Source organism: Dermacentor albipictus, unplaced genomic scaffold (genome assembly GCF_038994185.2).
Source record: "Dermacentor albipictus isolate Rhodes 1998 colony unplaced genomic scaffold, USDA_Dalb.pri_finalv2 scaffold_129, whole genome shotgun sequence".
Classification (NCBI taxonomy): domain Eukaryota; kingdom Metazoa; phylum Arthropoda; class Arachnida; order Ixodida; family Ixodidae; genus Dermacentor; species Dermacentor albipictus.
Window position 1 is genome coordinate 6804 of NW_027225683.1, and position 24774 is coordinate 31577.

A 24774-nucleotide genomic window follows, 5' to 3' on the forward strand; every position below is an offset into this window, starting at 1 on the left:
GATTCTGTATCTTATGAGTGGTGTGAAGTGATTGATTTGCAGAGTTTCGTTTTCGATGCTGTCCCTCTTCCTCATTGTTGCTGTGTTACGTTCCTCGGATGTGGCGGCCTGGTCAGTTGCATTGGGCAGCAGTCTCTCGAGGTAAGCACCTGCTCCTGCGGCCTGCACGGCGACGTGGACTACCAATTTACATGCACCGTGGGCCAACTGTGCTTGTGGCCTGCCTCGGCGGCCGCGACCTGCCCTGAACAGAGACCGGCACACGTGCTTACGTGGTCTGAAGTGAATGAAGTTGATAGCCACGTGAGTGGAAAGACCTGCAAAAGTGGCTGCGAAAGGTGATGCCCACGAAACGGATGATTGAGACAAAACGGCCCCCTTTAGCGGCTCCTGAAAGAACAAAAAGAAAGGTGCACGTTGGAAAGGAGTTGAACGCTAAAGTGGCGGGTAGTCCATGTCGCTGTGTTGGCTGCGGCAGCAGATGCCTGGTTCACCCGATTGCTTCGCAATGCAAGTTGCTCATCTTGAACGGCAACTGTCGGTTCAAGCAGGCGGGACGCTCTGTCCAATCTGTTTGCACTGCTGGTTGTCGCTCGTTACCAGACCGCCAGGTGCGACGAAGGCAAGCGCTATGCCTGTAGTCATATGGCTGAATGTGCCGCATGCGAATCGTCTGTGCGAATGCTCGCTGATGCCATGTTGATATTGGCCTATGTATAGAGTAGATTCTGTATCTTATGAGTGGTGTGAAGTGATTGATTTGCAGAGTTTCGTTTTCGATGCTGTCCCTCTTCCTCATTGTTGCTGTGTTACGTTCCTCGGATGTGGCGGCCTGGTCAGTTGCATTGGGCAGCAGTCTCTCGAGGTAAGCACCTGCTCCTGCGGCCTGCACGGCGACGTGGACTCCCAATTTACATGCACCGTGGGCCAACTGTGCTTGTGGCCTGCCTCGGCGGCCGCGACCTGCCCTGAACAGAGACCGGCACACGTGCTTACGTGGTCTGAAGTGAATGAAGTTGATAGCCACGTGGGTGGAAAGACCTGCAAAAGTGGCTGCGAAAGGTGATGCCCACGAAACGGATGATTGAGACAAAACGGCCCCCTTTAGCGGCTCCTGAAAGAACAAAAAGAAAGGTGCACGTTGGAAAGGAGTTGAACGCTAAAGTGGCGGGTAGTCCACGTCGCTGTGTTGGCTGCGGCAGCAGATGCCTGGTTCACCCGATTGCTTCGCAATGCAAGTTGCTCATCTTGAACGGCAACTGTCGGTTCAAGCAGGCGGGACGCTCTGTCCAATCTGTTTGCACTGCTGGTTGTCGCTCGTTACCAGACCGCCAGGTGCGACGAAGGCAAGCGCTATGCCTGTAGTCATATGGCTGAATGTGCCGCATGCGAATCGTCTGTGCGAATGCTCGCTGATGCCATGTTGATATTGGCCTATGTATAGAGTAGATTCTGTATCTTATGAGTGGTGTGAAGTGATTGATTTGCAGAGTTTCGTTTTCGATGCTGTCCCTCTTCCTCATTGTTGCTGTGTTACGTTCCTCGGATGTGGCGGCCTGGTCAGTTGCATTGGGCAGCAGTCTCTCGAGGTAAGCACCTGCTCCTGCGGCCTGCACGGCGACGTGGACTCCCAATTTACATGCACCGTGGGCCAACTGTGCTTGTGGCCTGCCTCGGCGGCCGCGACCTGCCCTGAACAGAGACCGGCACACGTGCTTACGTGGTCTGAAGTGAATGAAGTTGATAGCCACGTGGGTGGAAAGACCTGCAAAAGTGGCTGCGAAAGGTGATGCCCACGAAACGGATGATTGAGACAAAACGGCCCCCTTTAGCGGCTCCCGAAAGAACAAAAAGAAAGGTGCACGTTGGAAAGGAGTTGAACGCTAAAGTGGCGGGTAGTCCACGTTGCTGTGTTGGCTGCGGCAGCAGATGCCTGGTTCACCCGATTGCTTCGCAATGCAAGTTGCTCATCTTGAACGGCAACTGTCGGTTCAAGCAGGTGGGACGCTCTGTCCAATCTGTTTGCACTGCTGGTTGTCGCTCGTTACCAGACCGCCAGGTGCGACGACGAAGTCCCGTTTAGGAGCTCGCGTTAATGAATCCAGCGCATCTCGACATGCAAATTTTATTGCTGTTCCATAAGAATGTACATCAACACTGCTCGTCTTCCGCCAATAAAGTAGCACGTTCTGTTCACTCACTTGTGGCTTGTTCGTGTGGGCGTCAGTAGAGGCCCTTTGGTCTCCTGGCAATTAGAACGCACCGGCTACGCGGCTGCCGCGTAGCCAGCTGGGCGAGCACGGCGAGCACGGCGCGTACGAGCGGATGCAAGCGTACACGACCAGGAACAAACGGCCATATTGAATATTGCTGTAAAAAAAAAAAAAACTTGCACTTCCGCTTCTGGTTTTAGCAGCGCCATCTGGCGTCCCCGAAAGTAAGTTCCATGCGCTGCCGCTGCTTATTTTCGAACCACTGCGGAAGCTACAGTTTCCCTTCTCTAAGAAAGTTCTTTATTCTATGGGGCACCCTCGCGACGGGGCTGGGCGAAAGCGTAAGAGCACTTTTCCAGCTTTGTTGGAGCCAATTAACGCTTCTTCAAATTGAACTCGTCACAATTTGGCTTTAAAATGATACGCAGAGAAATTATTTTCGTTCGCGATGCCGTTCCGGGTTTTTCGGCTATCTTTTGACCAAAAATGCGTGACGTCACGTGTTTCTGCGCTTCTCTTTCCTGCGAAGGAATCAGATGGCGACGAGAGCGGGCCGTGTGTGGAAGGTTTCTGCCGAATGCGCTGGTGCCAAGCGTCTTTGGAATGTCGCCGCTGCTGCTGCTGCTTCTGAGAAGGCAAGCTATCCAACCGGCCCGTTTTTGGCAGAAGCGTTTGTCCCCGCGCCACCGTCCTGCCCATGCGTAGATGACCGCCGACCATTTGTATGTTTGTTTCGTTGCCTCCTGTCCATTGCCGCAACCTCTTCGTCGTCGAATGTCCCTCCACTCGGTGATGCTAGTCGCTGAGCAGGGCTCTCCCGACCCGTGATCGTCTCGGAATCGTGCTTGAGTTCTTGTCAGCCGAGACATAGCGTTGATTCTGTTAGTGCTCGTTGATTCTGTCGACCGGTGTGGGCGGGGTTGCTGTTTGTTGTCGCAAGGCGCGTTGCTCTCGGCGAACGCCGCGTTAACCGTGCCCGCGCCCCCACACGCACGCAGTATCAAACAACGGCGTCGTTCGGCGAGCGTCAGCTCCGCTAAGCCCTCGGGTTTGCGCTGTTCTTTTGTTTTGATGTTTTCGCTTCCGCCGGAGCTTTTCATTCCTCCTCTCGGAATCTTCGCTTCCCTTCCCCTCGCTCGCGTTAAGGCCCCCCTTTCCCCACGTTGAAGCAAACAAGCAAGCCCCGAAGCCCGGTCCCAAAAAAACCTTGGCTCCGCCTCGCGCTAGACAGTGCGCCAGCCCCTTCGTGTGGGAAGGGCACATCCTTCTCCACCGTTTGCTTTTTCTGCTGCCCAGCCCACCGTCCGCCCTCGCCACCACCACCACTGCTCATCCTCTCCCATCGCACTACCTACCACACCAACGAAACGAACAAACACCAGGCAGGAAGACGCTGTATAAACGTTGCTAGATCCGCGCGCGAGCATTGTTCACACTTGCCCCCCCCCCCCTCTCTCTCTCCCCTCGTCATGTGGCACTTGATGGCACTTCCCTTTCCGTGTTCGTCATCACTCTTCTGCCGCTCTCTCTCTCCCTTCTCTAAAAGGACTTTCACCCAAGCCGTAGTAGCACGTGGTAGCACTGCTGCTTCCTCTGCTGTGCACCGGTGTTGTGTAAGCTTCCCCCGTGTACGTCCGTTTGATCACATCGGCAAAGGACACTCCCGGGCTTCTACTCGCCTAGGGGAATTCGTGCTCCGGAAGGCCATTCCGGAGGATAACTGTCTCGTACTGCGCCAAACTGCCACCCTCTGGCTTTTTGTTCACTCGAAAGCATTGAGATACCGAAGGATTTTTGCCGTAGGTGTCAGCAGAGTAAGTGGATATTCATTCAGCAATATTTTTCTGGGCTATAATACTCACACTCGTGCCTACTCGACGCGACCACATACTCGCCGACGCTTCCCCAAGTTCACAACACATGCAGGACCATTCAAGCTTGACGTTCGTTGATGGATTAACTGACAATCGCTCGTCGTCGTTCGCTAAAACTCGTCGGCATTCATTTCGGTACGTAACCCACGCACACTCTGTCCCACGTACAGTCGCGGACAGAATAAAATGGACCACGGGATCTCCGAAAACGTTCAATTCCCGAGCAGCCTGTAGCAGTAACCAGTAAAACTGCCCACGACAACGTTGTTAGCATATTCTAGTCGATGTCCAAAATGCAAATACCAGATTGCGTTGTGAGGTTGCGGAGATATTCAGCTTTTTCTTAGATTTCATGGTCCATAATATTCTGTCCGCGACTGTACGTCTGGGAGATCAAAATGGAGCGGTTATGAATCGGTGTACTCGGGTGAGAGAATACGCGCGAGGTCGTGATTTCGATCCCTTCCCGCATTTCGACGGAGGCTCATCGTGAATAAGCACTCGTACGTGGATTAAGATTTACGCGACCGGGTCTCGAAACTAGCCTTGACCTCTCTCTCTCTCTGTTTATATACATACATATATATATAATGAGTCCCTTCTCTCTACAGTGTGGAACGTCTGGTCTGAATTTCCGTGAGAAGATTATTAGGGATGATGGGCAGCCTGTTCTATCTCCACTACAAATAGGGATGGTTTTATGAGTCAGTCAGCGACTTTTGTGCGTGTGTGTGTACGGATGGTATACATATCCTATCAAATCTCATCATCATCATCATCATCATTTATTATCCCTTAAGGGCCCTATTGGGCATTACATAAGGGGGGGGGGGGGGGGTTAACAAGAGAAGTATTCACGTGGTCATATAATTATAAAGCGAAATAAAAAGACAGACAGGCAAAGTAACGTTATACATTGTTATGGAACCGTGGTTGAAGGCAAAGACGCAAAGAACACGCAAGCAGTTGAGCTCCGCATATGTTTGCAATTGAATAAAAAGGTTGCAATACAATTCAATATAAAATTCAATTCAATACAATATTCAATTCAATACAAAAATGCAATTCAATATACATATATATACACACAAGTCAAAGCAGAAAATGTGACATATATGTTATGTCCCATCTTAAGGAAGAACCACAGAGTGATATACGCGTTGGATATATGAGAAAAGCAGGAAATGTTTACCGATTATGAGATTATTTGGCAAAGTGAGCCGATATGAGCTGCCTGAATTTTGAGTTGTCACGTTCATTGACTAATGGTTCTGGAATCGAGTTCCATTCTTCAATCGCCAATGGTAAGAAAGACTTATTAAATGTGTTTGTCGAACCAGTTATGCGTTGTACACTCATAGAATTGAAAAGACGTCGTGATGTCCGTATGGGTGGCACTAAAAGGGTGGTTCTCAGGTCAGGGCGATTATAGTATAGATTTTGAAACAGGCATAGCCGTGAAATTTTCCTTCGATGAGCTAACGATTCAAGATTAATGGATGATTTAATGGCACTAATGCTAACCCGTCTATTATATTCGGAAACGATGAAACGAGCAGCCCGATTCTGAATGCTTTCGAGTGATTCGATTAGATATTGTTGGTGAGGACTCCATATTGAGCTGGCATATTCAAGTTTCGGCCTAACGTACGCCTCATAGGCGAGTTTTCTGATATAACTGGGGGATAAAGAAAGGGCACGCTTAATGAAACCAAGTGTTTTGGATGTCTCTGCCACTAATTTCGTGATGTGTTCAGACCAGTTGAGTTTGTCAGTGATAACAACACCTAAGTATCGGTACGATTCAACACGTGATATGGCAGTGGAGTTTAACGAGTATGAAAAGTTAAAGGTGGAAAGCTTTCGAGATACTTGCATGCTCTTGCATTTGGATATGTTTAGATTCATCAGCCAGGTGGTGCACCAAGTTTCTATTATATCAAGGTCTTTCTGGAGGAGTCTCTGGTCAGAGGTGGTAGTTATGCGACGATAAAGAACGCAATCGTCAGCGAAAAGGCGAATTGTGGAGTCTGAACAGGTTTACCGACTTAAAAGCAAAAATATATTGCGCTGCATTATTATTTTTTTTCGTCATATAGCACGTTTCTAACACCACGCTTGGACCCAAGTTCGCGAGGACAGAGTACAGAGTGATTGAAACTAAGGTTGTTTACACGACAAAGAACTATTGCGCTGAACGCAGTAAAATAACACTAAAGGGTGGACAACATGCAAACTTGGGTTGAAAAGAGCAGTTCGTGCTTTAAAAAGACACGCCTCAACTATTTGACAAAATAATGTTGCCTGTCTCAGTTACTAAAAGTCAGATGGAAAGCCGCGACAGTCACCCGGAATTCTGCCTCATGTAGAACAGGCACAAAACGGGGAATGCACGTTGACGACGCTACGGCAGTCTGCCAGCGGCAGACTGTTGTTAGATGTCATTTTCGGAAAAGGACGTTCTGGCAAGGCATATGACTCAACTGAAGTGAAACGAGATTCGATACAGCCGATGAAGGACCGAATAATTAAACCGTCATGCCATCATCTATACGTGGCGTCTCTCAGGACGCATTGACCCCCCCACGCGCGGAGTTTGGCGGTTCGCGACGAGTTCTCCTCACGGATGAAGTTCACGAAAACAAACAAAACAACTCCTTATCTGAGGCATTTGAAGACTGCGCGGCTGAGTTTCTTGCATGGTACGCCGTGGTCTCCTTGCCGTCCTCCCAGATTCTGGTTCGTCTGCACGAGTGCCTCTAACTTGGAAATGGGAAATGCGCTGCCAGCGGCATTCCTCAAGCCTCAGCTTGCCGCTGACAGCCATGGGTCCCATGACCGCCACGACCTTTTCTCTCTCTTCTTTCCTCTCTATGTCCCCCCCCCCTTCCCCAAGGCGCCGAGCCGTGCTCCCTAAAAGGGTTCAAGAAAGCAGCGTATCTGCCCTCTCGACAATCTCCCTCCCCTTGCATGGTCCTCTGAAGGTGGGGAGTTCGGAACAATGCTCTCGCTCTCTCTCTCTCTTTCTCTCTCGTAGGCGTTGCTCGTTCTTTCGGAGATGGTGTTTTCACTGTTCGGGCATTTTTTAGCGACAGTCGAAACCGCACTTGGCCGATTCGCTTTCGGCAAGCCGCGCGTTCCTCGGTGCCTTCCTACACCCAGGGCTTCCCTGTAGCGGAAGCGGCTGCTGCTCAACGCACTTGCTGGTCCCGCGGGCATTGGGGGGGGGGGGGGGGGGGGGCCTTTTTGTCTCCGCCGCAGCCGTGGTAATTTGGAAGGGGCCGCTGGTTACGGGTTGGGGACTCGGTGAGCGCAGACGTGGACGGATAAACGGCTGCAGATATTTTTCTCTCTCTCTCTCTTTATCGCCGCGAGCTTCGTGTGCGTGCTATGGTGGACCGGCAGGGCACCGAAGAGACGAGCAAATCTTTTCGACACTAAACAGCTGGGGCTCATTTTTTTTAAGCAGCTGATTTTTTTCTTACTTTTTCATATCTCTCACTTGGCGTCTCTCTCTCTCTTTCTCTGGCTCGTCGGAGATCTGAAGAGTTCCTTCTCCTGATCTACTCCAAATAGCCACAACTATACAATACCTGTCAATCAGATGGTTATCAGTTCGCAACATTCCCGGTGAGAACGCGTAATCTAGTAGGGGCTGTCTTTTACTGAACGGTTCCTCTGTTTGCAAGAGAGTGAAAAGTTTTGTCGCGCAAGCAGAAAAATCGGAACATTGCAGTCGGCTCAGTTCTGCAGAGCTTCCTTATAACTGATCGGAAGTATATTGTCCCTGCAATGCCCAAACGCAGTTCCACGTAAAGGAAAGTTGACTTGTTCATCTTTACCTCTGGCCACGAGGAGGACATTTGCATTCAGAATATGAAATGTTATTGAAAGAGTGAAATTGGTTTGCTGAACTATACATGCACAAAGAAAAACTCCACGATGTGAAAAACGCTGCTATGCGTTAAGTTTCCTGTGTTTCAATAATAATCTAGATGCATCAAAACAGCATAACGTGTATAAGTTGGGCACAACACTTAGGCAAGTCGTGCAAGGGCAGGTAACGGGTGGTATGATGTCTCGTCCATACATAAGAAGATACCGCGAGTAAATGTTTATTTTTCGCTGAAATGTGTAAAATACACCAAGGATAGTGACATTCAATCAAAAAAAGAAGAAAATATTTTGCGGTAACTTTTTCAGCGATATGTCGCGCTCAGGTGCTTTGGAAGCGGAAGATTGGAAAAGGGTGGGCGAGGAGAATCTGCGCCGTAACCCCACGCATTGCCTCCTTCCCTATTCCACGCGTCAGCCGTGAAAGGCACGGAACCACCACAGCATCACGCAGAAGCGGCTTCGTTGGTTCCTGACGAGACTCCGTGTAAAACAGCGTGCCACGGCCCCCCGGTCCTCGGGAGCGAGGTGGCTCAAGCCCCCTTCCCTCCCCCCACCCCCCCCCCCAACAAACACACACACTTCTAGCCTCCACAAATCTTTTGAGCACCCCCCCCTCCCTCCCCCGCTCCCTGACCACTTAAAAGAACAATTCCAAAGCCTCTGGTCGGCGCACCGTACTTGTTCCTTGTCCGGTGTTCCTGCTCTAATTCAACAAGTGACGCCAGTTGTCTAATATTCGGAGAGAGTGAAAACAAGACGTTTAATAATAAATAAAAGGCAACCCCCTGTGGTACTTCCGGCGAAGCGCTTACGTTAGGTAGATTGCTAAAGATACATTTAGCCAAAAACTATTCTCAAAAGCGAAACCCAGTGGTTGGTTGCCTGCATGCAGGCAACACTCGTCCCTAAAGTGTTAACCTGACAAAGGCCAAATGCAAATCCATATCAAGGAAAATCAAGTCAACCTTATGTCTGGTCACAAAAAGTATACATTCGTTCAAAAAATAAGTTTGCTTTAGTTAAATCTTAGTATAGTAATGAGTAATTGTGTGTGTTTGTGTAACTATCAGCGAACTGAGACATCGCTCCGGTGTATGAAAACCGCTACGACATGCTTGCGTCGGTTTCTGAGCTATCAGAATCGGCTTGTGATTCGAGGGTGGTCAGGCATAAGGTGGAGCGATACATTGTACCGAACCAAGCGCCCATTACCGATATGTACAGTCGACCACAAAAGTTTGCAGGACTCGGGAATTGCGAGAAAGCCGCATCCTCCTGCGATGCGTGGGTATATACTTACTACCTATAGCCTCGAATCCAGGACATAACCTGTAGTGCAACAACACAGCCACAAAGGAAGAAGCGTAGACTAACATTTTTCTTATTGGTCGCTGCATCATGTCCGTTGGGAAGCGCCAACCAACACATAAACATGTATTCCTGCTTGAATTCAGAGTTACGTTGTGCATGTAGTACGCCTTTGTGACCTATACGCCGTGATCCGTTTAATCAGAAGCGAAATGCGAAAACACCCGTGTACTCAGATTTAGGTGCTCGTCAAAGAACCCCAGGTGGTCGAAATTTCCGGAGTCCTCCGCTACGGCGTGCCTCACAATCGGAAAGTGGTTTTGGCACGTAGAATCCCATAATTTAATTTAATCAGAAGCGTCATGGCCCTGACATTATTGAGCAGAAATTCGCGCGTTGCCCTGGTACCCGTGTTCTGCAAACTTTTGCGGCCGCCTTGACTCAGCGCACGACGGCGAGCTCCTGCAGCAAATTTTGTTGAAAGCGCGCTGTTCACTGCACGTAACAGCCGGCCGTCCCTGTGGACTGTTTCATTCGGGACGAGTTCGAACTGTTCCTCCTACTTTGAATCGTTCCTCTAATAGGCCCTTCGTTGCACACCCTGCAGGATATAGCATGTAGGCGAACATCCGCCGGCTAACCGCTCTTCTTTTCAATAAAGAAATATTTCTCTCTGTCTCTCTCTCTCTTCCCGTCTGTAATAGCACTTGCCAGGAAAATAGGAGGCTCGTCAAAGTACTTATCAGCACCAAAAGGTACGCACACACATTTATTTTTTTGCATTCGCGTTCGTTCGTGTTGTACATTCGTTATATGCATTCGTATTTTCATTTCGCGACATACTGAGGCCAAGAATTCGGGACCGAAATCGCCGCACCGACTGGCAGTGGGCCGGTGACCTCGGTGCCTTCGCAGGAGAGAGGGGCAGTATGGGAACGCTAGCAAGATGAGCGGCATCGGAGCCAGCTGTGGAAGAAGACGACGTCGAGCGCTCGAGCAGTGGCTCGACGATAGTTTTTGCCCGCGCACATGAATACTTCACGGAATCCGTTTCATACATCAGGTGCAACACCGTGGAAGCTGCGCAAGTATATAGTGCGGTCTCCAAATTTTATCACTCCGCGCGTTCCGTCTACGCTTTGCTAGGCGCCAGCGGCGTTTGCTCGCGCGAGCATGCACGTTAGGCTGCTGCGACGCGATGCAAACAAAGAACAACGAAAAGCAAATTGATGTAAAACAATGTTGAAGCAGCCAAATAAGTACATGGTTTGTCTGCTTCTGAGGGTAAATTCTTATTTTCATTCAGAACTGACCTTATATATAAAGAACATTTTCACAAAGAGTGGTCAAAAGATACCGAACCATTTCTAAGCGCGAACACGGCCACTGCAAAAAGTGTCTATAGCCTGATGTATGAAACTGAGTACAGCCATAAACAGCTTCGCCGTAAAAAAACGGCCTTGCATTGCGTGCACGTTAAAGAACACCAGGTGGTCAAACTTAATCCAGAGTCCCCCTGTTACGGCGTGCTTCACAATTAGATTGCCCTTTTGGCACGTAACACCCCAGAATATATTTATCTTTTTCAAATTCATGCGGCCTTCGGGCTATAATCAGTTTGTTGAAGATTTAGTTCGAACACATTTTCAGCATAAATAAACAATATGCGGCAGCAGAACAGATTAACAACTCGGAACGTTTCACCGAGTTTTGTCGGCCCTCCACAAGTGCGGACTCGGAAAATATGCTTCAGCTACGGTAACACCAACCATTTCACGTGCAGTGTACTTGGGGAAAACGGCCACCCACTTAGGGCATTCGCCTGGTATAAACCGTAACTGTCCGAATCGTGAACTGTCAATGAAAGAAGATATATAAGCCTGCTAACTTACCGTTGACCTCCTTCCACAGCCACGTTTCTTGGCCGATGTCAGCGTGAGCCTCAGCTATAGACGACTGACCACGGCCCTCTTGTGCTGAGCGATCGGGAAGTGATCAGACGCTCTCACTGTGCCCATAATTGTCCGCCAACTTCGTTTTTGACCCCTTTTACGCGCCTTCTTTCCCTCCTCCTCGTGTCCATCACCCCCTCCCCTTCTTAAAATTCTTTTCCTTGGGTCAGGGTCACGCTCAACATTCCCGCTCTTCGAATTTCCGTTGAACGGCCCGGCGGCCGTTCAACGGAAATTCCTACATTCTGCATTCCTACATTCTGCGTCTGCTTGGACTTCGAGGTCATTCACCTACCTGCCCTCCCACCCGGTTGTTGGGGCGTTTGTTTAGCCTCCCTAGCCCAGCACCCCCCCATCTTGGTATATTTTGCCGGGCGCAAATCAACTTTCTGCAGGACTTTCTTTCTTATCCTGTTTCTTGCCCAGTGTTAAAGCGAAGCTTTCTTTGCCTATTCCTACGAATTTCCCACTGCTGCGGGTGAGGCTGTGTTGCACGCCGCGTCGGGCACTGGTTGAGAGGGTGTATGACAGGAGCGCGGCAGAGGAGAAAGGCGACGGGAGAAACTCGTCTAGACCTGTGCGCCGCGTTGAATGTGCACCCTCTGGAGCTCCCGGGAAGTTAAGGGAAGCTAAGAATGGTAGAGAGGAGGGGGCGGGAACTACTGGGACACGTGCCAAGCCACAAGAAAAGACAGGACACGGCGCTACTTGCAGCTGAAAGTTTATTCGGAAGGGTAAAGACTTTGTAAACCCGACATGTCCTATGTCATCAAATGACATAAAAGCAAATATGACCAAAAAAAAACAAAAAGACGCCTTAATGACCGCTAGCACTCCGCTCCACACCCCCCCCCCCCCCCGCAGAAGAAGAAGAATACACGTCACTGCCAACATCACCGTTAATTATCGTCAATCAAAACAAACAGCACAGAAAGCATAGCTTACATCGATTCCCACAGTGCGTGGGATCCACATATTCTTTTTCATTCATAACAGCATGTACAAACTAGCCAAGCAGCAAACTCTTCTCAAGTTTATGAAAATAGTAGGAATCAGACACGGAAAAGAAAAAGCAGGGGGGGGGGGGGGAGGAAGGATGCTCATGCGTATCCTAGACAAGCAAGTCGCATTATTTTCGGAATGCTTTTCTTCCACGCAGCACGGTCGACGATTCGGCCAAGTACCAGAAATGACAAGCTCTTCGACGGCACGAAGGCCTGGTGGGGAGCAACAATGCCCCTCAAGTTTTATGCACGCCTTGGTCCCATCTTTATCTGCGTGTGAAATTTTAGCGCTGACCCCCCTCAGCAGTTATGGTTAAACACTACCCGGAATAAGGTAGAGGTGCGCCCTGAGTGGGGCCACAGTGTTCTGTGAACGGGAGAGGGGATCGGTCCCACGACACCTCCACCCCCTCATTTCGGGCCTCCACTAGCCCTTGCCTTGCTCTCACATTCAAGCGTTCCCTTTCATCCGTGTCGCTCTTTCGGAGCCCACCTGAAACTTTGCGTTCCCTGTGAAAAGGGGAAGGGAGGTTTCATCAGAAAATTTCGACCCCCCCCCCCACACACACACACCGAAATGGCGGCCGTCCGAGCAGATATCGCGCGACCCCTGGCTACGCCAATGGGGCCGCGCCATTGCACTGAGGAACAAACAGGCTGGGCGCTGCGAACAAAAGGCGGACGCATCTTTGTTTGTTCACCCTTTAATACTGTTGCGGTTTTATTTTTTCTCTGGCATAATGCCTTTTTCAGCTTAGGTCCAACAAGCAGTGATTATCTTAATGTGCACGGTATACATCTTAAGAGTTCGTAAGATCGAGGCACGAGTTTCAAATGCAGCTGGTGGTTCCAATTTTAGTGTACCCATTTAGAACTTGAAAGTAGGGCTGGTATCTATAAATAGTTTGCGGGTGGCGTCACGTACGCAGCGTCTCGCCTGCTAGTACCCGAAAATGGCGGCCACGATGACGTCATAGCACCGTATCGTCACATGTACATCGTTTTTACTATGGTATGGTACGGCAAAACTTTAATGAAGTCCTGCAGATCGTGAGTCTTCACGAAGCGGGCCGCTCCCACGTGGGAACCGGAAGGCCGAGCCTCTCGGCTGCATCGTGGGCCTGCTGCACAGCCCAGAGTTGGTCAGCCAGAAGAGGGCTGCGCAGAACCGCCTCCCATCTGGCCGAGCCGTTATCGATGATAGAGCGTGACCGGGCACACCGCCAGAACACGTGGTCTAACGTGGCTATTTCTCCACAATCGTGTCAGGTATACCATTGGTGTAAGTATCCGGATAGATTTTATGTAAGATCGACGGAATTGGGATACGTATTCGTTTGTAGTATATAAGACGGACCGTTTTTCACAGGGTCATCACTGTTATCGATTTGTCACTGGGCGCAAGACGAGACTTTCGTGCTGTCACGTTTTTTTGTTTTTTCGTTTGTTTACACAGTTTCTCGATTTGCCAGTAATTACCCCCAAAGATGGCGGCTGCGATGACGTCAATGTGAGCTATCTAGCCGGGCTTCTTGTACAACGGGTTAGCTTACTTAGACAAGCGATGCATTCTCGCAAGTTAACGTTCCTGCGCGCGATTGTTACTCTTGTACCTTCCGCGATAATGGTAGCTGTGTTTCTCGATGTTTGCCCTTTAGATGGGCGTCTGCAGTCTGAATGGGCACTTTATAAAAGCCTTGCTGGTTTGCAAGAATTAGCGAATAAAATAGCAAGAAAGGTACAAGTAATGTCGCTGGCTTCGTGCAGTCTTCATACAAGTATTCCCAAACGAGACAATATCACACGAAGCCTGAGAAACAGAACAACAGAAAGCTGAGCTAGTTGGCAAGGATTCATAATGCAAAGAAGGGGTAAGGCGTGCAGACACGGACACAAGAGAAGTGGACAACACGAACGCTGACTATCAACTGAAGGAAGCACTGAGGCACCACTGTTAAGGCATTTGATCTCTTCCTTATGTAAGGTAATTGAAGGGTGATTCACGCACGCACTTCCACCATTATTGCAAGGCACGGCATGTCAATAATGGTGGCAATGCGTGCGTGAGTCAGCCTTCGATTACCTTACATAAGGAAGAGTTCAAATGTCTCAACAGTTACCTCTCACGTAGACCGGCACGTGTACCCGATTGACACGTGGTGCTACCTTTCCCGAGCATGCGCAGGTGAGTTTTGTGTCTTTCTTTTTTTTTTTCGCCTCAGTGCTTCCCTCAGTTGATAGTCGGCGTTCGTGTTGTCCACTTCTCGCGTCCGTGTCTACAGCACGCCTTGCCCCTTCTTTGCATTATGAATGCCTGAGACATCCTTTGTTCTACCTTACTATAGGTTATACGCACTATTTTTTAAATGCGTAAGCGTTTCTATGCTTACCCAACGAGAAACCTCTCCGTCCGTCAAGTAAGACGAGTGCAATGGCTCATACCTCCGTGAGCACGCAAAACATGCAATGGCTCATACCCACGTGAGGCAGAGGCTACAAGCGCTCAGCAAAGTGAAGCGAACAATGCATTCATTCATTTAGATCACCCATACAACGCACAGAACAGCATACGTTTCAATAAATAATAATATTTGGGGTTTTACGTGCCAAAACCACTTTTCTGATTATGAGGCACGCCGTAGTGGAGGACTCCGGAAATTTTGACCACCTGGGGTTCTTTAACGTGCACCTAAATCTAAGCACACGGGTGTTTTCGCATTTCGCCCCCATCGAAATGCGGCCGCCGTGGCCGGGATTCGATCCAGCGACCTCGTGCTTAGCAGCCCAACACCATAGCCACTGAGCAACCACGGCGGGTAACGTTTCAATAAAGAACAAGCTCAAAGCAAGCATCCGATCACTATCAGTAAAGCATTAAGTAAAGCGCTCATCAAATGTAGTGGCGGTTTTGCAACAGCTTCGCTGGACATTCAGGTTGATAACGACCGATAAGAGTTGATGAGGGTCGGATCATTTCGATAAGGTTGATAACGACCGATGAGGGTTGCTAATTAAGGGTTTATAGTGGTCGGATCAAGTTCAATAACATTGATAAACCCCCAGAGGAGTTTCTGGGCGAATTTTTGAATATGCATTATAGCATCGGCTAGACTTGTACACGTTGCAGAGGAAAAAAAAAAATCCTCCCGTAACAACAACAAAAAAAGATTCTGCAAAAGAAAAAAAAAAGTTTCCGCCTTTTGTCCCAAAACAATAATTTACATCTGTGTTGCGCGACTTTCATTTATCTGAGCGCGCGGCAGTCGCATATGTCAGCGTGACATGCCATTCCTGAGGAAGAAAAGGCAAAAACAAAGCACAGCGAGCACAGTCTGTTAAAATAAGTGCAAGCCAGCAACAGACGAACGCTGTCCCTGGGAGTGTATACCTAGAGTGCCATACCCTAAATTTCCTTTCATTTTTTCTACACGTATGCGAAACGGTCGAAGGCAAACCGAAAGTCGATTTATTGTACACTGAAATTTTCGTCCATTTCCTCGAGGCTCGAAGCGATTCGTTATCCCGCCCGCTTCGTCGCCAGCCGCGTGTTTGCGAAGCCTTCCAAATCGTACCTCGCGTCCTCCGACCCCCGTGCGTGGGCGTGAACACAATTTCAATACCGACCCATCGTCGTGACAATGCCGGCCATATTGTCTGACAGCGCTGCCGGGCCCGCGACCGGTACGTGCAAATTACGGGTGTCCGTCGTTCTCTGCTTCCCCCCGACGATTTTCCGAAACGTTGCCGCTGACTCCTCTGCTTCCTTCCGACGATTTGCCGAAACTTTGCCACTGACTCGCGTGCGAGTCCGTGGCAACGTCTGCTCGGAAAGTCTGGCGACGTCTGCTCGGAAAGTTGCGAAGCAGCACGAGCCCGAAAAAAGAAAGAAAGTCAGAGGAAGTCGAGCTCCTCGAAGATGTGCTCGGCGTACATCTCGCGCGCGGCGTTGACAAGTCCGTAGCAGAGGATGAAGTAGACGAGCACGAACACGGCCGATATGATGGCCGCCAGCTTCTTCTTCTGCACGGACGTGCGGAACGCGTACCAGGGCGCGTCCTGGATGTCCGTCTGCGTCGCCATCGAGTACAGGGTCGGCGTCGTGGGCAGCGTCTGCGATTGCCTGTCCCTGGTGGACGACTTGTTGGACGCCGTCTGCATCTCCCGGTCCACCGTGGCCCCGCGCTTTCGCGGCTCCGCGGTCGTCGTCGTCGTCACGGGCTGCGCGTCCGGCGGCAGCCTCGCCTCCTCCGCGGGGGCCGCGTCGACCTGCACGCCCGCGTCCGCGACCTCGAGGGTCTCGGTCAGGGTCGCCTTGGAGCCGACTTCGGGGCCACCGGTCAGCGAGTCGTCGCCCTTTGGGTTATCGTCGACCGCGACGACGTCCCGTTGCTCCTTCCCGGCGGGGTTCGCGGTCGCGCTGGCGTCGTCGGAAGTGTCGGCTTTGTCGTCGTGGTTCGGCTCTTGTGGGATCCTCTGGTTCCTCGGAGTGCCCGAGCGGTTCTCCGCGTCCTTGCCGCTGTTGTTGCTGCCGCTCGGGTGGTTCTGCGCCATGTCGGCGTCAGTCCCCGGTTCGCGGTCTTCGAGGATAGCGGTCTTGATCGGCGCGCCTTTTTGGGCGGCCTGCTGCCGGAGCCGAGAGGCCACCGCGGACGACTGGAAGCGCGAGGGAAAGACGTCGCTCTCGACCACGGCCGCGGCTTCGTCGATGGATCGCAGCTCGTGTTTCACTTCCGGTAGGCCGCTCACGTGCTCTCCGGCCGCCTTAACCTGAGACGTGGGGAATGGAGCGCACGCGGGCATATATAGAGAAGGAGAGAGAGAGAGGTTACACAGAGGAAATAAGAGGCGCTTATTTCGGCTTCCCAGTACGCAGCACATGTACGGGCTCATGGGCGACGTATGGTCAAGCGTATAACGACATGGTCACATTTTATAACCTCATACATTGGCTAAAAGGGTCATACGTTAAAATGGGGAAAGAGAGCGGGGCGCTGCTGATGGTTGCGATAGCTGCGATCATGTGCAATTAAACTTAAAAATATTGAAAAGCCGCAAAGTCCGCAATATTTGTCTTACGGCCGGCTCTCTATGTCATTTAATGAAGCGAATACACACACGTTACAAATTAGGGAACACTGTTCTGTGGTAGGTGTAATAAGTGTAAAAAAAAATAAAAAAGATAACGACAACAAGCTACTTCTGATAGTGTACGGAAAGCCGCGTTTCCTTTCCTGTGGTTTTTCTGCTTAATTCTGCGTTGAAAGCCTGCACGCCACGGATTCGCAGCTGCAACTTGCCCTTGCAAATCGACACCACTGTAATTCTAATTGGCGTTACTAAATGCCAGAGATGCGAGTAATTGAACTAAGAATCGATAAGGCACCGCACCGGAACATTGACGTCTGGACACTCGCTTGGGTCGTCTGTTGCGCGCTGCTATATACACATCGGACTGCGCAACGAGTAGCAGCATATGCAGGGTGCTTTTTCTTTCCCCCTTGCCTTTTTTTCTTTTTTTTTGCTGAACCACATTTTTGAAAAATTGTCTAGCCGATAGCACAATTCTAACCCTTGATCGAAATTGCTCGATGAGGAGGCCGTTACTTCTACGAGAAAGCAACACCCTTAATTGCATATAAATTGCCGTAATTACCTTTTTTAATAATTACTTTACGGCACACATCTTAACCTACGTACGAATTGACGCCGATGAGTAGCAAGGCGTATTGACTTAGAATGAATTCTGAGGATGGTACCGGTTTCGAGTTATATGCGCCGTGAAACTTGCCGTAAAAATGCTCTGTTGTTCCACTTATTTTTAAAAGAAAACGCTGCTTTATGGATCGAATCGCAAAAATAGCTGGAACACCAATACATCATCGTACATATTGAACATTAATGTCTTCAAACTGGCGCAGTCCTGAAGATTCTTTTCAAGTCAATAAACCTTGACTACTAACTATCTACAATTCGTACATATAAATATGTCCTGCAAAGTAATTTAGAAGTTAATTGGCGTAATTATGTTAATTATTAAGCATTTCGATTTCTCGGAGAAGTAATGGCCACCCCATCGAATGATTTAGCTCAAGGGTTGGAATTATGCTATCTGCCACAGGCAATTTTTAAAAATTTGTTGCAGCTAAAAAAAAAAACGTATAGCCGACGATCCGAGCGAGCCGGAGCGAGTGCCCAGACGTCACGATGTTCTGTCCCCAAAAGACCACATTCAGCTTTATGACGCATACACCCTCTGAGAAACGAAATTAACCGAAGCCAGTTAGAAAACTTATTAGAGTAAACTTGAAAACCCAATTTTGAGGCGTGCCAACATTTTCATATCTTTTTTTTTTCTCTGGTTTCGAGACGAAAGTCAAAGTATGATGTTTTGAAATTCGCGCCGAAGCTTCCAGATCCGTTACCTTGGTATGGAGTCACATATTTCTAATTGTTTTGTCGTTTGTGAGCTGTTATGACGCAATAGGTATTCCCGAAGAATGCTAAACACAGTCGTGTGGCTTCCTTAAAATACCATGCAGCGCCCATCTTTACCGATAACAAATTATCTAGGCCCGCGAGCGGACGCCAATCAAAATCCGTGACGTCACTGCAACCTGGTGCGGGAGCCTAACGGCGGCGTCGCCACCCGTCTTCCGTTTTCGATGTGTGTTTTTTTTTTTTTGCTTGCACAGTGTTGTAGAAGGGTGGCTTAGTAAAGCACAGCTCAACTTGCAGACCCTCTCAATTAAAGAATTAAAGAAAATTCGAATCGGTCGGGGGTTACAACCGACCTGGGGTCACCGGACAGCGATCGTCTGCTCGCGTATACCTGGTCTGGCTCGCGGAGCGGCTTCCAGACGACGCCGTCGTCGAGCCGGACGGCCTCGTCGTCCACGCGGGCGGCCGCCTCGTTCAGCAGACGGCCCACCAGCTCCGGCAGAAGCATGACGGGATCGGCCGCGCCGTCATCGACCACGTCGTCATGGTGACGAGCTGCGCCCGACGGCGACGACCCGGACTGCTGCTGGTGCACCCGACGGCGAGACATGACTCCGGCGGCGGCGATACCGACTCGCAGCAGGACGGCTACCGTGCACACGAGCGACGGCGGGGGCCAGGCGACCATGCCCCGCCGCGGTCAGGGTCGGAGAGCCGGGACGGCCGACGGCGGCGTCGACCGCGCCATGTTCCTGCCGCCGCCCGCCACGGCGCGCCTCTTCTGCAGGTCTCACCGCGTGGCGTGGGCGACCGCGGGGCTGCGCTTTCCCACCACGACCTCGCACGACCGCGGCCGAAGATCGAGGCGCGAGCGGCTCGAGCTTGCTTGCTTGCTCTTCGAAACGCGGCGGTTGTGCCCACTACGTGGGGCAGGCCGAGGAGGAAGAGGCTTTGGGAAGCCGTGGGAACGGCCAGTAGCCAGAGCGGAGATCTAAAGCCGATAAGTGTTGCAGACGACGAAGAGCGCGTCGTCGATCACAGGCAGTGGGCGAACGTCTTTTCTCGTAATCCTTTTTAGGCATCGATCATCATCATCATCATCAGCCTGGTTACGCCCACTGCAGGGCAAAGGCCTGTCCCATACTTCTCCAACAACCCCGGTCGTGTACTAATTGTGGCCATGCCGTCCCTGCAAACTTCTTAATCTCATCCGCCCACCTAACTTTCTGCCGCCCCCTGCTACGCTTCCCTTCCCTTGGGATCCAGTCCGTAACCCTTAATGACCATCGGTTATCTTCCTTGCTCATTACATGTCCTGCCCATCCCCATTTCTTTTTCTTGATTTCAACTAAGATGTCATTAACTCGCGTTTGTTCCCTCACCCAATCTGCTCTTTTCTTATCTCTTAACGTAATCGATAATAAACGATAATCGATACCAAATCGAATGGAGCCATCATTTTTGCGCACTAGAACGACGGATGACGACCAAGCGCTTTGAGAAGGCTGAATGACGCCGCACTGCTGCATGTTGTCCGCTTGTTCTGTGGAAACACGGCGCTCTTCTGCGGTATATCAAAAAGGTATAACAAGAGATGAAACGACGAGAGAACATTAAAAAAAAAAAAAAACGGTGCACACGCATCTACTCGCAAAAAAAAAAAAAATCGGAAAGGGGGCATAGTGAGCACCACAATGTGGTAAGTGGGGCATTATGGCACCGCCAATGAACAAAACGTTATCTATCTCTGTGGTGCAGCCAAAGCGACCACCCGCTTTGAATCGCAGTGCATCTGCGATGAAAGTAGGAAATTCGCGGGCGCTAGTTGGAATCGGTTGGCGCAGGACGGGGGTAATTGGAGATCGCAGGGAGAGGCCTTCATCCTGCAGTGGACATACAACAGGCTGCTGCTGCTGCTGATGATGATGATGATGCGTCTGGAAGGCAAACATTTCCCACGGGTCTCGCTTGGAGAACATCTTGGCATTCCATTACGATGTGCTGAGTCGTTTAGCGATTCTTGCTGCAGCAGACACACATGCCTCATCGTGGTCTTTGTCTTGAGCTCGGTGTGACAAATAGCAAGGCAGTGGACTTTGTGTTAGTGTACGGAACTTTCCCTCCTGATTTCTCAATGGTTTCCATTCTTTGCCTTCAGTTTACCATGCAGTTTCTTTCACTTTCTTTTTGATGACTGCTGGTGGATGTCTATACAAGTTATAGGGGTATTACTCAGGCTCGCGCGTGCGCACCTGACCCTTCTCTGGATCGCACAGCGCCGGCGGAGCGGCAGTCGCTCCCTAGCACTTTCGCAGCAGCCCTAGCAGTCAGAGCTGTGACCCCTAACCCGCGGTTCGCAGTGAGTTGCGACCACGGCGGGTTCAGGCCAGTGGGGACAGGGTGAGTCTCGACCTAAGGTGTTTATTCACCTTGGTGTACAATGATTCCAACAGACAACAACAGCCACAACACATACAAATACAACACAAAACACAACCACAGCGGCGGAGAATTCTGCACGTCTGGGGTGAAACAAACCGCACAATGTGGGAGCCACAAAAGAGGCTGATAAGAGTTCAGCTCACCCAAAGTGGTTCCGCGCTCGGGCCCTGGGGCGGTGAGTCGCACACAAAGGCCGGGCGCAACAGGGGGGACGGCGTGCGGCGGTCTCAGCGGCGGATTTGAGATGCGGCCGTTCGCTAGCTCTTCCACCGTGAGACAAAGATGCGTCGGGGGAATAGCGCTTCTCCCGAGCGGCGGAGAGGGGGTCTCCCCGGTTCCAAGAAAGGGAAAGGAGGGAACGGGGTGCCTTGGCTGCAGCGTCGCGGCCAGGCGCGAAGAGCAGCGGGAGTGGCGAAGGTGCCCTCTCCACGCTACCCTCCGCGAGCGAGCACGTGATTATCGCGTGATAACCGCGTGGCCGCTCCGGAGATATCGGGATGCGCGTGCGATCCCCACAAAGTAGAACCTAGATGTTAGTGCCACATACCCGCTATGAAGGATTGGCTGTTTACTTGGTCGCCAACTTTCTTGATCCCTTCCTCCATTTCATGTTAACGCATTTGAGGTACAGAAATTTGTGCACTTTAGCCCCCCTCCCCCTATTTTTTTTTCATCCACGTTCCCGAGTCAAGTCTTTAATCTGACTTCAAAAGAAACCCAATCTATGTCGCCCTGCACTGCCTCATTTGTGTCTCACCGTAGGCCCCCAATATGCCAGTCGGCCTACCGACCATTGGTTAACCTCGAATCCAGACAAGATCTCTAATTTTAAGCATAGGGTGGCATTTGCAATCGTTATCGCTGTCACGATTACTCCTTTCCGAATGCCTCGCACCACCTCGTACTTATTGTGGCCCCAAGGTGGCTCCATATGTTTTCATTATCGCTGTATTCCGCTTCCTTCTCAGATTATGTTGGTATCCGGATGCTTGAATAAGTCTTTCCTTCCGTATACTTACAGTCGAACGCGTCTACAACGGACACCACTGGAGCGAAATCACACGTACAACGTAGGATTCCGCGTGCCCCGGCCAAATTCCCACCTTTCGTAATTTTTTTTTTTTTTTGTGAGCACCTCTATACAGCGAAGACAACTGTACAACGAATTCACCTGTACAGCGAAGGAGTTGAGGTGCACTAATGCACCCAGCGGTCCCGCCACTGCACGAGCTGCGGTCAGCTCTGTAGCTCTTGCGACGCGTTTGACGGGCGTGCATACCCATCGACAGCGAGTGTTTACGTCCTGCATCATGCACAGCTCCAGGAATCGGTCAACCGAACCCGCACGTTGCTTGCTAATTGCAACGCGGCTGCGAGTGTGACGGTTGGCGAACATGTCGAGGTTGCCGGCGACGCGAGTTGCCTGTTATGGAGCGAAGCAACATAAACGCTTGAGTGCAGTGGGGTCGTGCGGGGGCCCGGGAGCCTGCGTGCCCCAAACTCCTCAGTCTTACAATAACGTTTTATGCGTTGCATATTGCAATCGGTCAGTTCAGCCCTTGGGCGCGGCCGGGCAGCCACCATTGACCTTGAGCGCAACCACGTGACGTGACGTCACGACAGCCGGAGGAAAAGCTGGGCCCCAACTCGCGCGGTCGCGCGCGGCCGCAGCCACCACCTGACTCCCGCTCCTCCCGCTAGGGGCGCTGCGCCGGCGCGTGATACCAGAAAAGTGGGGAAACGACAAAAGACGGAGACGTACAAAAGCACAGTTCGCAATAGGGGATCAGAAAATTTGGGCGTGGTAGTTAATAGTGTTTTTTTTCTTTTTTCATTGTTTAACCTAGGTAGAATATTAGGCAGTATAGTAGCAAGAGCTTGGTGGCGCAACCCACCGCCCCGTTCCAAAGGGGACGCTCATAACATCCATCCATCCATACCTCGCCCTCAAAAAAAAAAAAAAAAGACCGCGCAATATGCAACGCATTCTTGGCTTAACCAAGCTAAGACTGGCCATTTTTTATGATGATGATGATGAGTTGCCCGGTAACTGGCGGTCGGCGACGTCGCCAAAGCCAACGATTGGACGGGGAAGGCCGACGAAGGTGGCACGATGGAGAGCTCGAAATTTTGTTCGTTTGCTTGACTGCGATGTAAGCAATAACGGCATTCCATGATATGTGCAGCTGTAGCCTGCGTCACTTCCGGGTTTCGCCCTGGAGGCTGGAGTGCGCTGTAACCTCGATGCCATAAGATCTGTCGCACGTACGATCGCGCTCATTCTATCGGAGTAACTGCGCAGCAAAATACGTGAACGAGTTCCTTGAAGTTCTTTCATTAAGTGTCCCTTGAAATCTTGGTAAATATAAGTTTTATTCTGCTTAGTCTGCTCTATTGGGAGCGGTACGGCGATATGTGATCTTTATAACGAAGCGACCAGTATAACGAATGAATTGCGAGGTCCCGAGCGTCTTGATAGACATGGGTTTGACTGTATATAGCTTAAATGTATCGGCATGACTTGCTGCTGTTGCTGCTGACGAGTAACGACATTTGATACAATGTCGTTACTCGTCCCATTATAGAGATAATAATTCCATATTATGTGGTAGAATTAAGGCCTGGATATGTCGGTTCATTGCCACATGTATTCGTAATCTCTGTAAATCTCTTGCATTGTCCGCTCGATAGCACTATATGTCGTCCGTATAGATCGATAAAACCAGGGACCCGTACCCATTTTGCCCATACGAATGTAAGACAAATCAAAACCTAATTCATGGTTTTCCACTCGTCTTTCTATCAATTCCATAGCATAAATGCTTTGAATTTTTCGAGAACGGTAGGTTTTGGTTAAATAGGAACGTTTATATTTTGGGGCCACTTTTCTGGCCTTCTCTCCACCAATACTATGAGTACTTGGGTAATACACCACCCGCATTATCTAGCCACTAAAAACTAGTTATGTGACGTAACCCGCCGTTCTTGAATATCAGTGAGCTCAATACGGTGTTCTTTCTCCTTCCCCAGGCGGCTGTATAAGCGGGGGTAGGTCTGTCCCAAGTCGCCGTCTGTTTCGAGTAGTCAGCTCGGCCGGCCCAGGTCGATTCGTCCAATTTCGTAAGTCGTTGCCTTGCTCTTTTACACTGCCTTGCAAAGAACCCCACATTAAACGACGCTGGCTTACTTTTCTTTTTCTAAATTTGTCTTCTCTGCTCTGCAGAGGTGCATTGCAGTACAGCCAACTTTACACAAGCAGTCGGACTTCAATTTTTGCTTTCTCTCTCTCTTTTACAGAAAATGGCCCAAAACTACAAGAGAAAGCGCGAAGACGGCAGTAGCATCGAGAAAGAGGTCCCTCTGCGTTACATTTTGGGATAATTTTTTCGTCATTATGAATTCATATCCAGGGACAAGCTACAGACTATGTTCGTTCGAGCTACGAAAACTGTCCCAGTCAATCTGACGCGGACGCGGAGAAGTTTGCGGCAAACGATCGAGCCCCGGGTCCAGGTTCAAGTGCAGGTTTTGCCGAACCAGAAACCCAACGAGCAGGAGTACCGCAAGGCGTACAATCCTCTCCACTATATCGGGCACTGCAGCTACTCGCAGTTCCTAAATATAGTCGCGCACAAGGTATTTATCG

The 24774-nt window shown here is 50.3% G+C and overlaps 1 protein-coding gene and 1 long non-coding RNA gene across 2 annotated transcripts; one reads left to right on the forward strand and one right to left on the reverse strand.

Annotated features, from left to right (window-relative positions):
- Positions 1–2527: 2527 nt before the first annotated feature.
- On the forward strand, positions 2528–24544 carry LOC135921403 (uncharacterized). Its single transcript, XR_010570534.2, has 3 exons — positions 2528–2848; positions 24159–24248; positions 24426–24544. It is a non-coding gene; the product is annotated as an uncharacterized lncRNA (long non-coding RNA).
- On the reverse strand, positions 15692–19605 carry LOC135921390 (uncharacterized). The gene is made up of 2 exons (XM_065455744.2): positions 19078–19605; positions 15692–17015 (listed from the first exon to the last, which is right to left on the reverse strand). Exons 1-2 carry the CDS (start codon positions 19372–19374, stop codon positions 16140–16142), a joined length of 1173 nt encoding a protein of 390 aa, XP_065311816.2. The 5' UTR covers positions 19375–19605; the 3' UTR covers positions 15692–16139.
- Positions 24545–24774: the final 230 nt, after the last annotated feature.